At 53.4% G+C, this 16,616-nt stretch overlaps 1 protein-coding gene across 2 annotated transcripts in view; it reads right to left on the minus strand.

The window, feature by feature from the left end:
* The window catches only part of SEC14L5 (SEC14 like lipid binding 5), a 54,658-nt gene that overhangs the window by 12,019 nt on the left and 26,023 nt on the right, over nt 1-16,616 (minus strand). For both annotated transcript variants that reach the window (XM_066274957.1, XM_066274956.1), the window contains 8 exons: nt 13,180-13,292; nt 10,900-11,089; nt 8,269-8,357; nt 8,096-8,166; nt 6,468-6,639; nt 3,131-3,265; nt 1,846-1,980; nt 1,250-1,477 (listed from right to left, as the gene is read on the minus strand). In XM_066274957.1, the coding sequence (XP_066131054.1) occupies nt 1,250-1,477; nt 1,846-1,980; nt 3,131-3,265; nt 6,468-6,639; nt 8,096-8,166; nt 8,269-8,357; nt 10,900-11,089; nt 13,180-13,292 (1,133 nt within the window). The remainder of the gene's footprint in view (nt 1-1,249; nt 1,478-1,845; nt 1,981-3,130; nt 3,266-6,467; nt 6,640-8,095; nt 8,167-8,268; nt 8,358-10,899; nt 11,090-13,179; nt 13,293-16,616) is intronic.

Raw genomic sequence — 16,616 nt, forward strand, 5'->3', positions numbered from 1 at the left:
TGTGAGAGCACATGTGTACATGTGTGTGCATGTGTGTGTGTGCACATATGAATGGGTATGTGTTTGGGGCCTGTGATGCCTGACCGGCAAGCACTGGCTCCTGGAAGATGTGAGGTCAGCAGGGTGGCCGCGTTTGGCGCCATGTCTGCGCTGTGTTCCCAGACCTGCAGTGTCTGTGCAAGACCGGCTCTGGAACTTGACTGTGCATCAGAGACCACTGGGGGAGGGGGAGGGGGAGGGGAGGGGAGGGGGAGGAGGAGGGGGAGGGGAAGGGGAGAGGAGGGGGAGGGGGAGGGGAGTGGGAGGGGAGGGGAGGGGGAGTGGGAGGGAGGGGGAGGGGGAGGAGAGGGGAGGGGGAGGGGGAGGGGAGAGGAGGGGGAGGGGGAGGGGGAGAGGAGGGGGAGGGGGAGGGGGAGGGGAGGGGGAGGGGAGGGGAGGGGGAGGGGGAGGGAGGGGGAGGGGAGGGGAGGGGGAGGGGGAGGGGAGAGGAGGGGGAGGGGAGGGGGAGGGGGAGGGGGAGGGGAGGGGGAGGGGAGGGGAGGGGGTGTGGGAGGGAGGGGGAGGGGAGGGGAGGGGGAGGGGGAGGGGAGAGGAGGGGGAGGGGAGGAGAGGGAGGAGGAGGAGGAGAGGAGGAGGGAGGGGAGGGAGAGGGGGAGGGGAGAGGAGGGGAGGGGAAAGGGGAGGGAGGGGAGGGGGAGGGGGAGAGGGAGGGGAGAGGAGGGGAGGGGAAAGGGGAGGGAGGGGAGGGGGAGGGGGAGAGGAGGAGGGAGGGGAGGGGAAAGGGGAGGGAGGGGAGGGGGAAGGGGAGAGGAGGAGGGAGGGGAGGGAGAGGGGGAGGGGAGAGGAGGGGAGGGGAAAGGGGAGGGAGGGGAGGGGAAGGGGGAGGGGAGAGGAGGGGGAGGGGGAGGGGAGGGGAAAGGGGAGGGAGGGGGAGGGAGGGGAGGGGGAGGGGGAGAGGGATGGGGAGAGGGACGGGGAGGGTGCAGACCCTAGGCCCCACATCCAGCGGTGCTGAGTCACCCTGCCAGGCTTAGGGCCTGGACAGCCTCATCTCTGACACAAGTCTCAGAGGATCCTGAAGGTCTGGGGCCTGGATCTGCCTGGATCTGTCCTCGTCCTCCACTGTCACACAGGCTCCCTGAGGCCGAGCCCGGTCCTGTCTGTCCACTGCGGTGCCCCCAGAACCTGGGCACACAGTCAGCACTCAGTCCTGAGTGATGAGTGAATCAATGAACCGAGGAAGCCGCACCTGGATGCTTTCCCCCTCCCGGCAGACGAGGGGGGCCTCCACGCGGCTGTAATCCGTGCCCAGGGCCCAGCCTTTGTCCATCAGTTGCCCGCTGGCCCTGGCCCCAGGCTCCTGGGATCCCGGCTTGGGTGCCTGCTTGGTGTAGCATAGGCTGAACACCACGTCCCCTCGCAGGATGTCAAAGTCCCAGGTGATGACTGACTCCCCCTCCAAAATCTCCACCATGACCTGCAGGGGGACAGGTGAGGTCTGAGAATGGACCCCCCATCTATCTAAAATGCCTGAGGTCCCCCCTGCCTTGGGGGCCGGCCCACAGCCACTGACTGGCAGACAAGAGGGTACGAGAGGCTTTGGGCTACTCTAAGGGGCTCTGCAGGCCCAGCGCTCCCCACAGGTCAGCCTGGCTCAGACAGCCTCTCGCCTGAGATTCGTGCCTGTGTCCATCTTGCCCACACCCCTCACACAGGTTCCTCCTGAGAGCTTGCCCTCAGCACATCGCGAGCACGAGAACCCTTGTTTCAGTCTCTGCTCTGGGGGACCCTGACCTACAATGACACCCCAGCCCAGGGGGCCCTCCCAGGCTGCGGCCCCAGCACCTCATGGGGGGCCCCGCGGAGCACGCTGGCCGACTGGTAGGTCTCTCTCCATTGGCGCAGCTGGTCTGCATGCTCCTGTTCCTCTTCCATCAGATAGAGGGACTTGGGGACCAGCCCTCCTTCGGGGACATTACACTACGGGACGAAGATAAAGGTGGCAGGTCAGGGCCCAGCCAGGCCTGGCTGACCCACAGAAGCATGCTCTGTGACCCCTGAAACCACACGTATCACAGTGATCTCTTAGTGAGCTGGGCACTGGGCTTCCTTAACCCCACTTACCCCCAGAACCACACCAGTGCAGTAGGAACGACTGTTCCCATTTCACAGAGGAGGAAAACGGAGGCTTGAAGAAGTAAGGCAGGAGAAGTGGCTGAGCCAGGGCACAGACCCATGTTCTCAGGCTCTCAGGAGCGTGTTCCTTACTACTGTGCTGGCCATGCAGGCCCGTTTGCTAAATATAAGCTGTGCATATGTCTCATGACAAATGGATACAGCGGGCAAGCTTGGCAAAATTCCTAGGAAATCTGTTTGTTTGTTTGTTTTTATCAGGAAATCCTGTAAGCATGCTGTTTGGTACAGTATTTCTGTTAGGGAAGGGAGAGGAGCCTGCCCTCCCACAGCCAGATGACCAGCTGTGACCAGGGTCCCCCCTGCCTGTCATCTCACCCCCCCCCGAGGGGCAACTGGAGGGGGCGAGGGCTACGTCCCCTGGAAGCAGTCGCCCAATCATCCCACGCCCAGTGGTTGTGAGTTGGGGATAAATCCCGCGGGTACACTGACTCTGGGGTGCAGACCTCTAGGACGATTGAGTCACATCCCCCTGTAGCAGAGGGTGCAAACTCTGGCTGTATCCTAGCAACCTAGACTGGGTTGGCGAACACAGGATGGGTTAGAATCAAAGGACTGGCCTGGTCTCTGGACTTCTGGAAACTCTGCCTCACTCACTTCGTTTGAAAGAACCAAGGTAAGGCTGCCCTCCTCCAGAGGAGAGTCACCTTTCTTTGGCGAAGCTTCTAAAACAAGCCCTGAACCCTGGCCGGGTAGCCCAGTTGGTGAAAGCATTGTCTTGATACACCAAGATTATGGGTTCAATCCCTAGTCAGGGAACATAGAAGAATCAACCAATGACATCATGAATAAGTGGAGCAACAAATCAATGTTTCTCTCTCTCTCTCTAAAAATCAGTCAATCAAACCAGCCCCGCCCCAGCACTCCCTGGGTGCCCCAAGGCCACAAACTACCCCCTCCTCGAGCCCCCCTCCTCGAGCCCCCCCGGTAGCCTCACCAGGCACTCTCCCCCGAGGAAGTCGGGGATCACTTCTTTATCCAGGTAGTCGACCAGGCCTCCGGGGCCCTGGTAATTGCTGCCACTGTAGATGAGGAACTTCTGCCTGGTGTTCTCGTTGATGAAGGGGCTGATCTGAAATGCGGGAGGTGAGGCAAGATGGACAGTTGTTTCGTTATTGCGGTAGAATTCACATCCCTTAGAATTAACCGTATTAAAGGGGACGATTCAGTGGCTCTTAGCTCATTCATTGTGTTGTGCAACCATCACCTATATCTAATTCCAAGACATCTTCATCTCCCCAAAAGGACATCCCACACCCATTAGCAGTTACTCCCCCTCTGCAGCCAGACCCCAGAAACCACCAATCTGCTTTCCGTCTCGATAGTTTTGCCTGTTCTGGACATTTTGTATAAACGGGTGGTATGATCCAAGGCCTTCTGTGACTGGCTTCTTGCATTTAGCATAATGTTTGCGTGATGCATCCATGTTTAGCGTTATCGGGGCTTCCCTTTTATGACTGAAGACTGTTCACTGTCTGGATGACCATGTTTTGATTATCCCAGATGGATTTCAACATCGAGCTCTAAGCTGCATGTTGATTGGGGTTTCACAACATCCTCGTGCTGTTGTGGTGTCTGATTCAGTGACTAGGTGGGGAGGGAGGGAGGGATGGGGGGGAGGGAGGGAGGGAAGTGGGGAGGGAGGAGGCACTCAGCGTGGCAGGACACAAGCCAATTCAGCAAGGAATGCTACAGGCAAAAAACCAGTTGGGAAGTAGGATCCCACCTCTGTGGCCACTCCTTCAGCCACGCCTCCCAGGAGGCAGTCCCCTGGTCCACCTAGTGAGGTCAGGGGACAGGAGCAGCAGCAGGAGATGGGAGGTAGTGCTTCCGGGGCACTGACGTGAGAAGGAGATTTCACTGGCATCCCCCGCCCTCACTCCTGTTCTAGCTCTTACGGCTCTGGTAGCAAGCCTGTCCCCTCCTCTTGTCCGTCTGGTGCTGGGGTGGTTAGAGCTCACTGCCGTGGCTGGTCTCCATCCTGCCCACACCTCTGCAAGGGCTTCTTCACTTCATCCTACCCCTGCATTCGCACCATCTGGGTGAACCCTCCTTCCAGCCAGGAACCCACTGACTGGCTTCCACCCCCACCCAACGTACACCCTCTTAGGAAATCTCCAGATAGCAAAAGGAACACAGTGTCTAAAAAGATCAGGATATTTTGGGGTAGAAAGCTTCAGTACCAGGTCCTGCCTGTCCCTCCCACAGCTCCTGTTCCCCGGGCCAGCTCTGACTTAGTCGCAGAAGCCAGAGAACTTTCTGCCCCAGAAGTCTGCTTACACCCACTCCTGCTGACAGTGCTCCAGGGCTCCCTGCTGCCCCGGTACAAGGTTCCATCATCGCCACATCCTGGACTCGACAGATAGGCGCTGGTCCCTGAGTATCTATCATCCCAGCCTCCTCAGGCCACCGGCCGTTTTGCTCCTTTTTGCTCCAGCCCATGGGCTGGTTTTTCAGTTCCTCCAAAGCGCAGTCCTGCCTCCAGGCCCTTGCCTGTGCTGCGCAGGTGGCCTGCCACACCCTCCCCTCTGCCCTTCCCTGCATGACTCCTGCTCCTTCCTGGGGTCTCAGCCTCACACTGCCTTCTCAGTGGAGCCACCCTCAGTTTCCCAATCTGAATTATCCTCCTGTATCAACCCCTACTTGGCTTAGTCTCCCCAAGAACCCCGAACGTCCTGAAGCACTTACCTGTGTGGGGTTCTCTGGTTTCTCTCTCCCCACCCCATGACAGTGGGCAGGAGATAGTGGCTGGCTGGTGCACTCTGAATCCCCAGGGCCTAGAAACAGGCCTGGCACATAGTAGGTGCTTAGTAAAACATTGAGTCCATTTAACTTCCAACTCTTGAATCTCTATCCTGATCAAACGTCTACTCACAGCTCAGGCTTTTGTGGGCACTGAAAACACGCATGCGCGCGTGCACACACACACACACACACACACACACACACCGGCACTAGGTAAATGCTAATCCTGACTCTAGGATTGAAGGAGCCTGGTACTGCCCTGGCCCACGGCCCAGCAGCAAGGCCCGGGGGCTGTGGTTCTCAACTGCAAGTGACAGCCTGTCAGGGGTTGTGAGATCAACTTAGTACATTGTGCCTAGCCTATCTGTGTGTGCGTGTATGAATTGTGCATGTGTGGGGTTGCAAGATAAAGTGTATTTCTGTGGGTTGAGGGGAAAATGTTTCACTATCCCTATAGCACAGGGTGCCAGCACTCCTCGGAACCAGCTCCTGGGAGTCCCGGGAAGCCTGTACAGCTGAGTGTGACTCTAGTGCCCACGGAGCAGGACAAAGGATACATAAAATGTGCTCTGTCCTACAGTGGACTGTTATTCAGACATAAAAAGAAAGAAAGGACTGAGATGCACTCCAGTGTGGATGAACCTGAAATCATGATGTGAAAGAAATCAGACGCAAAACACTGCATCTTGTTTGAGTCCATTTATATGAAATATCTAGAATATGTAAATCCACAGAGACAGAAGGTAGGCTCACAGTTGCCAGGAGCTGGGGGGAAGGAGGAGAGGAGTGACTGCTAACGGGTACAGTGTTTCCTTTTGGGATGACGAGAATGTTCTAGAATTAGGTAGCGGTGATGGTTGCACAACCGGAGAGTGTACTAAAAACCCCTGAATTGTGCACTTTATTTTATTTTTTTATTTTTTTTTATTTTTATTTTTTAAAGATTTTATTTATTGATTTTACAAAGAGAGGAAGGGGTCAGGGGATAGAGTGAGAAATATTAACTCATAGTTGCTCACTTTAGTTGCTTGCTCGAGTATGTCTTTTTTTTTTTTTTTTCATTTTTCTGAAGCTGGAAACAGGGAGAGACAGTCAGACAGACTCCCGCATGCGCCCGACCGGGATCCACCCGGCACGCCCACCAGGGGCGATGCTCTGCCCATCCTGGGCGTCGCCATGTTGCGACCAGAGCCACTCCAGCGCCTGAGGCAGAGGCCACAGAGCCATCCCCCAGCGCCGGGCCATCTCCGCTCCAATGGAGCCCTGGCTGCGGGAGGGGAAGAGAGAGACAGAGAGGAAAGCGCGGCGGAGGGGTGGAGAAGCAAATGGGCGCTTCTCCTGTGTGCCCTGGCCGGGAATCGAACCTGGGTCCTCCGCATGCTAGGCCGACGCTCTACCGCTGAGCCAACCGGCCAGGGCCGAATTGTGCACTTTAAACGTCACGGGTATGAGTTAGAAGAAGTGACAGAGGACAAGCAAGCAGGGCAGCTCGCAGAGGGACTCCTCGCATCTCAGGCCCCTGCTCTTACCAGCGTCCAGAGCACCGGGAAGACGCGGGGGGCGCGCACAATGAGCAGCCGGCCCAGGGTCTCCGGGTAGTTGTCCTCGACCACCTCAATCATCCGCAACAGGGCCTTCACCCCTGGTCGCCACAGGTGCCGCATGTTGAGCCCCTCCAGGTCCACCAGGCAGGTCCAGGAGCTGCAGCAGACACGAGTCCCCTCACTCCACCTTGCTCTGCCACCTTGGAGGGCCCCCGGCACCCTCCACAGGGCCCCAGGGGCTGACGGGCAGGGAAGGATGGAGAGGTTCCATGAAGCAGGCTGGTCACAGAAGGGGCAGGGGACATAGGAGACACCCCTGGGTCCTTCCATCATGGTGAGGCAAAGGGGCTCAGAGTGTGGACTCTGAGGCTGAGCACCCAAGTTCAAGGGTCCCCTGCATCCCCAGGGGCTGTGTGACATGGGCAACTTCTTCCACATCAGGACAGTGGTGATAACAGTAGCAGTCCCCAGCTCAAGCAACTGTTACTAGGATTAAATGAGAGGGACTATGTAGAAGTCTTCACAAGGACAGAGACCTAGTGCCCACGCAGTAAAAGCTAGTTGTTACTACTGATGACAAAATGGAGCATAAATGCTACGAGCACACATTCCTGGGCTCAAATCCCAGCTTTGCCATCTGCTGTGTGGCCTTGACCGAGTTACTCAACCTCTCTGTGCCTCCATTTCATTAGTACTAATTCATTAGGAAAATGACCGTCTTACTGCTGTGTTAGTCCCTGGGAGCCCCTCCATCCCAGCTTCGTTCCCTTTACCCCACCATAGCTCTGTGAGGAGCCCCTTTGTGACACCCTGTCATCTGAGCCATCTGGGATGAATTCTGCTTCTGGCCAGGACCCTGACTGATTGATTTCCCACCTCCACCTTAGTATTGTTCCCTTAGGAAAGCACCACCCCAGCAAAGGAACAAAACTTTCATAAAGCTCAGGATAGTTTGGGATAAAAGCTTCAGTAGAAAACGATCTTCTTTCCCGGGTCTGCGGTAAGGATAACCGGGGTCAAGGTGCTCAGAAGCACGCCTACTATGTAGTAAGTTCTATATGCACGTTTGTATTATATCTTGACGGTTACTGTTTTTTGATAATCCATAGAGAAACCCTAGAACTAGTGGTACTATTCCTACTTCACAGACGGGGAAAGATGCAGTGCCTTTGCTGGCGATGCCACTGTGAGCACGGGCGTGGGAAACCAGGCGCAGGCGCAGACGTTCGGGGAGTCAGAGAAGAGCGGTGGGTCCCCGGATGTGCCAGGATGGCTGCGAGTCTGCATGCCACATGCCGGGGAAACAGAGTCAAGGCGGAGCTTGGGGTGAGGAGGTGGCCCCAAAGACCACGAGGAGGAGGGACGGCATGAGCCTGAGCCAGACAGGAATGGGTTCGAATCCCAGCTCTGCCACTCGCCCGCTGAGCCACCTTGGAGGAGCGTCACTACTCCGGGCCTCAGTTTCCCCTTCCATAGAGAACAGGGACAATACAGGCCCTGCCTCACGGGATCATTATGAGAATTAAGCGCAGACAGGGCTGTGAAGCTCCAGGCTTAGCGGACCTTGGCTGTTTTTACTACTCGGGGGCGTTTGTCCCTGGCGGGGTTCTTGCCTGATGGGACGGCCAAACTGTTTGGTGTTCCCTTCACACCTCTTCTGTCCTTCCTCATTGACAGAAAGAACCTGGAGGGGAGAGCGTGCGCTGGTGAACATTCACTTGGCTCCTCCCCCACAGGGACCGCCCCACCCTCCACCCCGGGGGGTCCTGGAAGGGGGCTGACTCACATGCTGCAGCAGTGCCTCCTCCCCCACAGCCTTCATCAGGCCTTTGGTGTCCATGTGGCCCAGGCGCAAGATGTACAGGGGGCGGCCATCTTTGCAAAGAGAGGAGAGGGAACACCGGTCAGAGGGCAGGTCAGGGCCCTGATGAGAACTTACCCTCGTCGGGGAAGAAGGCGCCAGGCTGTGGCTCAGCGGGGCCCAGGCCACCCATTACTTACTAATGCCCTGCCTGTTCCTAAGAGGGGCTGACACCACTTACGGTGGAAGAAACAACACACAGGTGAAAACCCATGGGTTAACCCCATAAAGGAAACTGGGTGAGGGGCACATGGGGATTTGCCCTATGATCTTAGCAACTATTCTGAAAACCCAAAGCTGTTCTAACATTAAACATTTAGTTAAAAACTTTTTTAGAAAGAGGCTATGACCGATGTGATGAAGGACGATTGAGAGAGTAGATGAACGTGGGCTACTTGCTTCCTGTCAGCCAAAGCAAACAGAACAATGAGGAACGATACACTAACACAGTCGATTCTTGTTCCTTGCCTTAGCTGTTCCGTAAAATGACCTTGAACACTGACTGAATTAGCGAACATGGGACCACTGCAAGCCTCGAGGCAGATCATTTCTGTCAACTGATCAAAACACATCTTGTTTTCTGTTTCTATTTAAGGACGCCTTATTTAGTATGTATGGTTGATTCAGTGACATTGAGCCCCAGCAGCGCTATATAACGCGTATCTGAAAAAAATCTGATCTAACACATGCCTTTTCTCCGCAAGGCACATCACAGCCTTCCTGTACTTAGAAACACGGGACAGCACTTCTGCACCATGCTGGGGGACTGTTGTAGGCAGCAAAATCACCCACCAAAAGCACAAAAATGAAAAAAAAAATATATGGCAGTAGGGTAGACTGCAAAAAGAACACCTGTTCGCAGTATGAGAGCTGAAACAGGAGGCAGGAAGACATCTCGTTCCACCTCAGCCGCGGACACGCAGGGCAGGACATTCAGATTTTTTTGCCACTCTGCATATGTCCATGAGTAACCACGAAAGCTTCCTGAGTATTGACTTGGGGACTACAAATAAATTGTAGTGGGGAGGCGAATTCACAACTGTGTAATACACAGATAATGAGGACGACCCTCTAGCCAAAGAAAGTGTCCTGGCCAGTTCAGGAGGGTCAAGCTTTGGCTCTGATCAACACACAGCTGACTCTTGAACAGCACGGGTTTGAACTGCGCGGGTTCATTTATGTGGATTGTTTTCAATAAATACACAGTCAGCCCTCCATATCTCTGGGTTTTACACCCATGGATTCAACCAACAGCAGATCAGCGGTCCGCTATTGGGAATCTGTGATGCAGAGGGCCGCCTGTATGCATTGTTCTACTCCATTTTATGTAAGGGACATGAGCATCTGCGGATTTGGGTACCCTCAGGGGGATCCCGGAACCAATCCCCGGCGGATTCAAAAGGATAACTGTAGTTAAGTTTTTAGGAAGTCAAAAGTTATATGAGGATTTTCAACTGTGTGCGGGGGGTTGGCACCCCTAATACCCACATTGTTCAAGAGTCAACTATGAGCCTGACCAGGTGGTGGCACAGTGGATAGAGTGTTGGACTGGATGCAGTTAGGACCCAGGTTTGAGACCTGAGGTCTCCAGTTTGAGCGCGGGCTCATCTGGTTTGAGCAAAGCTCACCAGCTTGGACCCAAGGTCGCTGGCTCGAGCAAGGGTTACTCAGTCTGCTGAAGGCCTGGGGTCAAGGCACATATGAGAAAGCAATCAATGAACAACTAAGGTGTCACAACGAAAAACTGATGATTGATGCTTCTCATCTCTCCATTCCCACCTGTCTATCCCTCTCTCTGACTCTCTCTCTCTCTCTCTCTGTCTTTGTAAATAAATAAATAAAAATTTTTTAAAAAGCGTCAACTCTGAATTTTTATATAAAGGACATTGAAAATCATAATAGGCACTGGCTTTAACGTCAGTTTAATTTTTAAAAATCTAAAGATATTTATCGTGGGTTGAATAATATCCGCCCCCCCAAAAAAAATTCATGTCCACCCCATACGTTCAGAGTGTGGCCTTATTTGGAAACAGGGTCTTTGCAGTTGTAACTAGTTAAGGATCGAGATGTGATCACACCGGATCAGTGCGGGCCCCACATCCGAAGACCGGAGGGGTCTTTATAAGAAGAGGAGAGGACAGAGATGCACAGAGAAGAAGGCCACGGGAAGACAGAGGCAGGGACTGCAGTGATGCTGCCTAGCCCAGGAACCCCTGGGGCCACCAGAAGCTCTGAAGATAGGGAAGGAGTCGCCTATCTTCCCTAATGCCCGTAGAGGGAGCACAGCCCTGCTGCCACCTTGACTTTAGACTCCTGGCCTCCAGACCTGGGAGAGATGAGGCTTTAAGCCACCCAGTTTGAGGTCATTGGCTAGGGCAGTCCCAGGACACCATTCGCCTCAAGCCCAGCTCTGCCATCTTCCTGGCTGGGTCATCCGTCACCTCCGGAAGCCCAGCAGAGTCAAAAGGAAAAATAAGAAGCATGAAAAGTGCTATTCAAAGTGCATCCGGCAGTGACCACGTGTGCCCTCTATGTTATGTAGGTCAGGGAACGCACCTAAGTCCTGGTAGTGCCAGCCCCCCGCATAGAACTCCTCCAGGAGGGCAGGGGGGCGCCAGGTCTGAAGGAGGAGGTCCACCTGGTGCTGCTTTCTCCAGCTCAAGGACTGGCACAGCATCTCCCGGGCCTTGTCCAGGTGGAAGTCACGAGCCCGCAGGAACCGAAGGATGTGCTGATCTTTGGGAATCTGAGAGAAGAAGGGGGAGCAGCCCATAGAATGGTAGTCCCTAACCCCGGAGATGAATTTGTGGAAAATGAATCTCCTGTCTTATCTGAAGAGACTGAGCTGGGGAAAGGGCCATGTGCATCCACAAGCCAAGGACTGCTAGCAGCTACCAGAAACCAGGAGAGAGACATAGAAGAGATTCTCCCCCAGAGTCTCCTGAAGCAACCAACCCCGCTCTCACCTTGATCTCACCTGTCTGGCCTCCAGAACTAGAAGAGAATAAGTTTCTGTTGTCTTAAGCCACCCAATTTGTGGCAGTTTGTTTCAGCAGTCCCAGGAAATTAATACACCCCTCTTAACAGTTTGTTATTTGAGCCAATAAATAATCCCCCCTTGCCCTGGCCGGTTGGCTCAGTGGTGGAGTGTCGGCCTGGCGTGCGGGGGACCCGGGTTCGATTCCCGGCCGGGGCACATGGGAGAGGCGCCCATTTGCTTCTCTGCCCCCACCCCCCTCCTTCCTCTCTGTCTCTCTCTTCCCCTCCCGCAGCTAAGGCTCCATTGGAGCGGGGGATGGCCCGGGCGCTGGGGATGGCTCCTTGGCCTCTGCCCCGGGCACTGGAGTGGCTCTGGTTGGGGCGGAGCGGGGCCCCGGGGGGGGGGGCAGAGCGTCGCCCCCGGTGGGCAGAGCGTCGCCCCTGGTGGGCGTGCCGGGTGGATCCCGGTCGGGCGCATGCGGGAGTCTGTCTGGCTGTCTCTCCCCGTTTCCAGCTTCAGAGAAAATGCAAAAAAAAAAAAAAAAAATTAAAAAATAATCCCCCCTTTTGGCCCTGGCTGGCTGGCTCAGTGGTAGAGCATTGGTCCGGCATGTGGAAGTCCCAGGTTCAATTCCCAGCCAGGGCACACTGGAGAAGCACCCATCTGCTTCTCCACCCTTCCCTCTCTCCTCTATCTCTGTCTCTCTCTTCCCCTCCTACAGCCAAGGCTCCATTGGAGCAAAGTTGGCCCAGGCGCTGAAGATGGCTCTGTGGCCTCTGCCTCAGGCACTAGAATGGCTCTGGTTGCAACAGAGCATCGCCCCAGATGGGCTGAGCATCTCCCCCTGGTGGGCATGCCTGGTGGATCCCAGTCAGGCGCATGCAGGAGTCTGTCTGACTGCCTCCCCAGTTCTCATTTCAGAAAAATACTAAATAAATAAATAAATAATCCCCCCTTTTTTGCCTTATTGTTCAAGCGGCATTCCTGCCACATATAGCCCAAAGAGTCTAATAGCTGGGGTGACAAACCAAGACCCCACCAGCTCTCCTTCCTGCCCGAGGGCAAATATCAACGATCAAGAGAAAGCCAGCCCCAATTACTTGCTGCTCATTCTGAACCAGGCATGGCTCCAAGCACTTGACGTGAATTCCCTTTAATTCACTCTGGGAGGTGAATGCTAATGTTATCCCCATTTTACAGATGAGGAAACAGGCAGACAGGTTACATCACAGCCCAACACTCACTCCCTTGTCTGACATCCAAAGTGGGGAGGGGGTCTTGAGGAGGAAGGGCCAGCAACTCATGACTAAACAGAAAGTTCTTATTCAACAGAGTTGAAAGTCAAGTGCACACTTGGGACCTTCATGTGATGGAGCTCAGAGTCCAAAGACAAAATCTACATACAGTCAAAAATCAACCCTCGCAAGTCACTAAATTCCTCTTAAAAAGAACAGTATACCTGGCATGGTGAACAGCAGTGGTTGTCAATTGGAGGTGTGCCCCACAGGGGACATTTGGTGATGTCTGGAGCCATTTTTGGTTGTCACAACTAGGGGAAAAGAGCTTGTGGCATCTAAGTGGGTGGAGGTCAGGGATGCTGCTCAAAACCCTACAGTGCACAGGATGGTCCCCACCATAAAGAATTGTCCAGCCTCAAACGTCAACAGTGTCAAAGCGGTGATAACGCACAGCATGTGTTATAGATACACGATACAATGAAAAGAAGACAAAATCTAAATATCCAGCATGGCCAATTACACAAACTTTTCTCCCTGGCCCTTCCTGCCCAGGACGTGAGTCTGGGCCGCTATGACCGAGTACACAGCTGCTCCAGCGGGTCCCAGCCCTGCACCGACCTTGCCTTTGTGCACGTCCTGCAGCCAGTGCCGAAGCTGAATCAGGCAGCTCTCCTGCATGGGCGTGAGCTGGCCCAGGCACCTCTCAATGTAGTCTGCGTCCAGCTTGTCCCCTGCGAGAGAAGAAGGGGGCTTCAGGACAAGAGGGAGATGCTCTGTCTCACCTCCTTGTCTACCCTTCCTGGAACCTGTGCCTGACTGGCCACCTTGGGTCTGAAATGTAGTCCCAAGGGGCACAGTAGCCCTTTCGCCAGACGACAGCCACGTGGGCTCCAGGCCCTTTAGTCTTTTTGATCCATTTCCAGGACGGTTCTGAAAACTCGTGCTGGGACAAGCCTGGATCTCATAATGGCAAGTGATATGTCCCCTTGGTCCTTCAGGAATGGAAATAATCCCCACCCTCTGGAGCTGACCCCCCTCCTCGAATATTTTCTTCCATCCTCCCACCTTCCCCTCTGGCAGACATCAGCTTATTCTCTACATCAATGGGTCTGTTTCTATTTTGTGTTGTTTATTCATTTGTTTTATTTTTTTTTCTTAGATTTCACATAGAAATGAAATCCTATTTGTCTTTTTGACTTATTTCACTTAGCATAATACCTTCTAGGTCCATCTTGTTGCCGCCAATGGCAAGATCTTGTTCCCTTTCATTGCTGAGTAATATTCCATTGTATATATGTACCAGGTCTTCTTCATCTATTTGCCTGTTTTCCTTATCAATAGACACTTAAGTTGCTTCCACATCTTGGCTATTACTAGTAATGCTGCAATAAACACAGGGGTGCATCTATCTTTTCAAATTAGTGGGGGGTTTTCCTTCAGATAAATACTCAGAAGTGGAATTGCTAGATCATATGGCTGCTTTATTTTTAATTTTTTGAGGCACTTCCATACTGATTTCTATAGTAGCTGCACCAAACCAACAGGGCACAAGGGTTCCCTTTTCTCCACATCCTCGCCAGCACTTGTTATTTGTGAATTTATTGATGATAGACATTCTGACAGGTATGAGATGCTATCTCATTGTGGGGGGTTTTTTGTTTTTGTTTTTTTTTAGATTTTATTTCTTCTTTTTAGAGAGCAGAGAGAGAGAAAGGGGGGGCGCAGAGGAGCAGGAAGCGTCAACTCACATATATGCCTTGAACAGGTAAGCCTGGGGTTTCAAACCAGCAACCTCAGCATTCCAGGTCAATGCCTTACCCACTGCGCCATCACAGGTCAGGCCCATAGTGGGGTTTTGTTGTTGTTGTTGTTGTTTTAGAGAGAGAGAGGGATAGACAGGGACAGATAGGAACGGAGAGAGATGAGAAGCATCAATCATTAGTTTTTCGTTGCGCGTTGCAACACCTTAGTTGTTCATTGATTGCTTTCTCATATGTGCCTTGACTGCGGGCCTTCAGCAGACCGAGTAACCCCTTGCTGGAGCCAGCAACCTTGGGTTCAAGCTGGTGGGCTTTTTGCTCAAACCAGATGAGCCAGCGCTCAATCTGGCGACCTCGGGGTCTCGAACCTGGGTCCTCTGCATCCCAGTCCGACGCTCTATCCACTGCGCTACCGCCTGGTCAGGCCCAACACCACTTATTGAAGATACTGTCTACCCCATTGTATAATTTTCCTTCCTTCGTTGTATATTAACTGAGCATATAAATAAAATGTAAAGTACAGGTTTTTCACCTCTTTGGTTAAATTTCTAGGTATTTTATGCTTTTTGATGCAATTGTAAATGGGACTGTTTTCTTAATTTCTCCTTCTGATGGTTCACTTTTTTTTTTTTACAGAAACAGAGAGAGAGTCAGAGAGAGGGATAGACAGGGACAGACAGACAAGAATGGAGAGATGAAAAGCATCAATCATTAGTTTTTCATTGCGCATTGCGACACCTTAGTTGTTCATTGATTGCTTTCTCATATGTGCCTTGACTGCAGGCCTTCAGCAGACTGAGTAACCCCTTGCTCGAACTAGCGACCTTGGGTCCAAGCTGGTGAGCTGTTTGCTCAAACCAGATGAGCCCGCACTCAAGCTGGCGACTTCGGGGTTTCAAACCTGGGTCCTCGGCATCCCAGTCCGATGCTCTATCCACTGCGCCACTGCCTGGTCAGGCCTGATGGTTCACTATTGATTAAAGACTATTAACAATATGACACGCATTATCTCAGTGAGTTCTCCCAACACACCTGTGAGGCAGGCATCACTGTTGTTCCCACTTGAGAAAACACAAAGCTGACACTGAGAGAGGTTAAGTAAACTCAAATGAACAAATGCATGTAGTGCGCCCAGCATAACAGGTAGTTGATGAATACCCGTTTCTTTTCCCTCTCCACCGCCCCAGGCCCACTGTGGGGTGCAAGGCTTTTGACAGACAGAGCCCTGACCCCAAACTACAGACCATAGCTGCACAGATCATTTCCACTATTCAACCCCGTTTCACACAGTTGAACTGTGTGGGGTCAACATGTACTAGCATTCAGAGGCTGGGCTCCAACCTGAGGCCCTGTCGCCCGCTCTTAACTTTGGGAGCAGCAGAGGCTGGCATGGCAAGCCATCTTGGTGTGTTGGCCGCTCAGTGGGTGGGGACCCTCTACAAAGAGCAGCCCCTCAGGCATAGCTTGCTTTTAGTGTGCTGATGGCACAATAAGAAACAAATGGGATTTCTTCACATCTAGCAGCAGGACCTAACTGGTTCCTTTGAAAACAAAGCCCAGGGCTGGGGGTCACACCATCTGCTCTAGGCAGCACCTGGGTCACCAGAGGCAGGAAGGATGCTGTGGGGGCGGCGGACTCTCCAGACCCGAAACACCCAGCGAGATCAGAAGCAGAGCGGCTGGAGGCTGGAGACCAAGAAGGCCAGGGAGAAAGACAAGGGAGGCAGGAGATCCCAGCACTCTTCCGGCCCCAAGCGCAGTGTGAAGGCCCCTTTCTCCTGAACACAAAGGCTCAGTGATTCCGAGCGGGGTGGAAGGGGCATGACTGTGCCTCCTCCCGGCCATTCCGCCTGCCAGTCCCACTGTGGGCAGCACAGGCAGAGAAGGAAGGAAGTCCTGTGTGAAACGAAGAGGGCACAGGACCTGACCCATGTTGTAAAAAAATGTGTCTTCATACTTTTAAAATGCATGTACAATAGCAGCCCTGAGTGCACACAGTTGGCACAGGATAGGTATCTGTTAAGCAAATGAATGTCGTTCTTCCTAAACACAGCCCAGGTGTGCTTTTGGTTCCAAGGACTCTAAGTCAGGCAAGCCCTACAGCTCCGTGTCCCCTTGGAGAAGCTGAGGTGTGGTGAGCACAATTACACACGGTGAACACTGGAGTCAGGGGCATGCGCATGTGCAGTTCTGTATCCCAGGGTTTTTTCCCTTTGACATCATATTGTGAGCACTCTCCATGTCAATAAAAGACTGAACTATGACAAAGAGTTCATTACCTTAATATGCAAAGAG

This window comes from Saccopteryx bilineata, chromosome 4, assembly GCF_036850765.1.
Source record: "Saccopteryx bilineata isolate mSacBil1 chromosome 4, mSacBil1_pri_phased_curated, whole genome shotgun sequence".
Lineage (NCBI taxonomy): Eukaryota > Metazoa > Chordata > Mammalia > Chiroptera > Emballonuridae > Saccopteryx > Saccopteryx bilineata.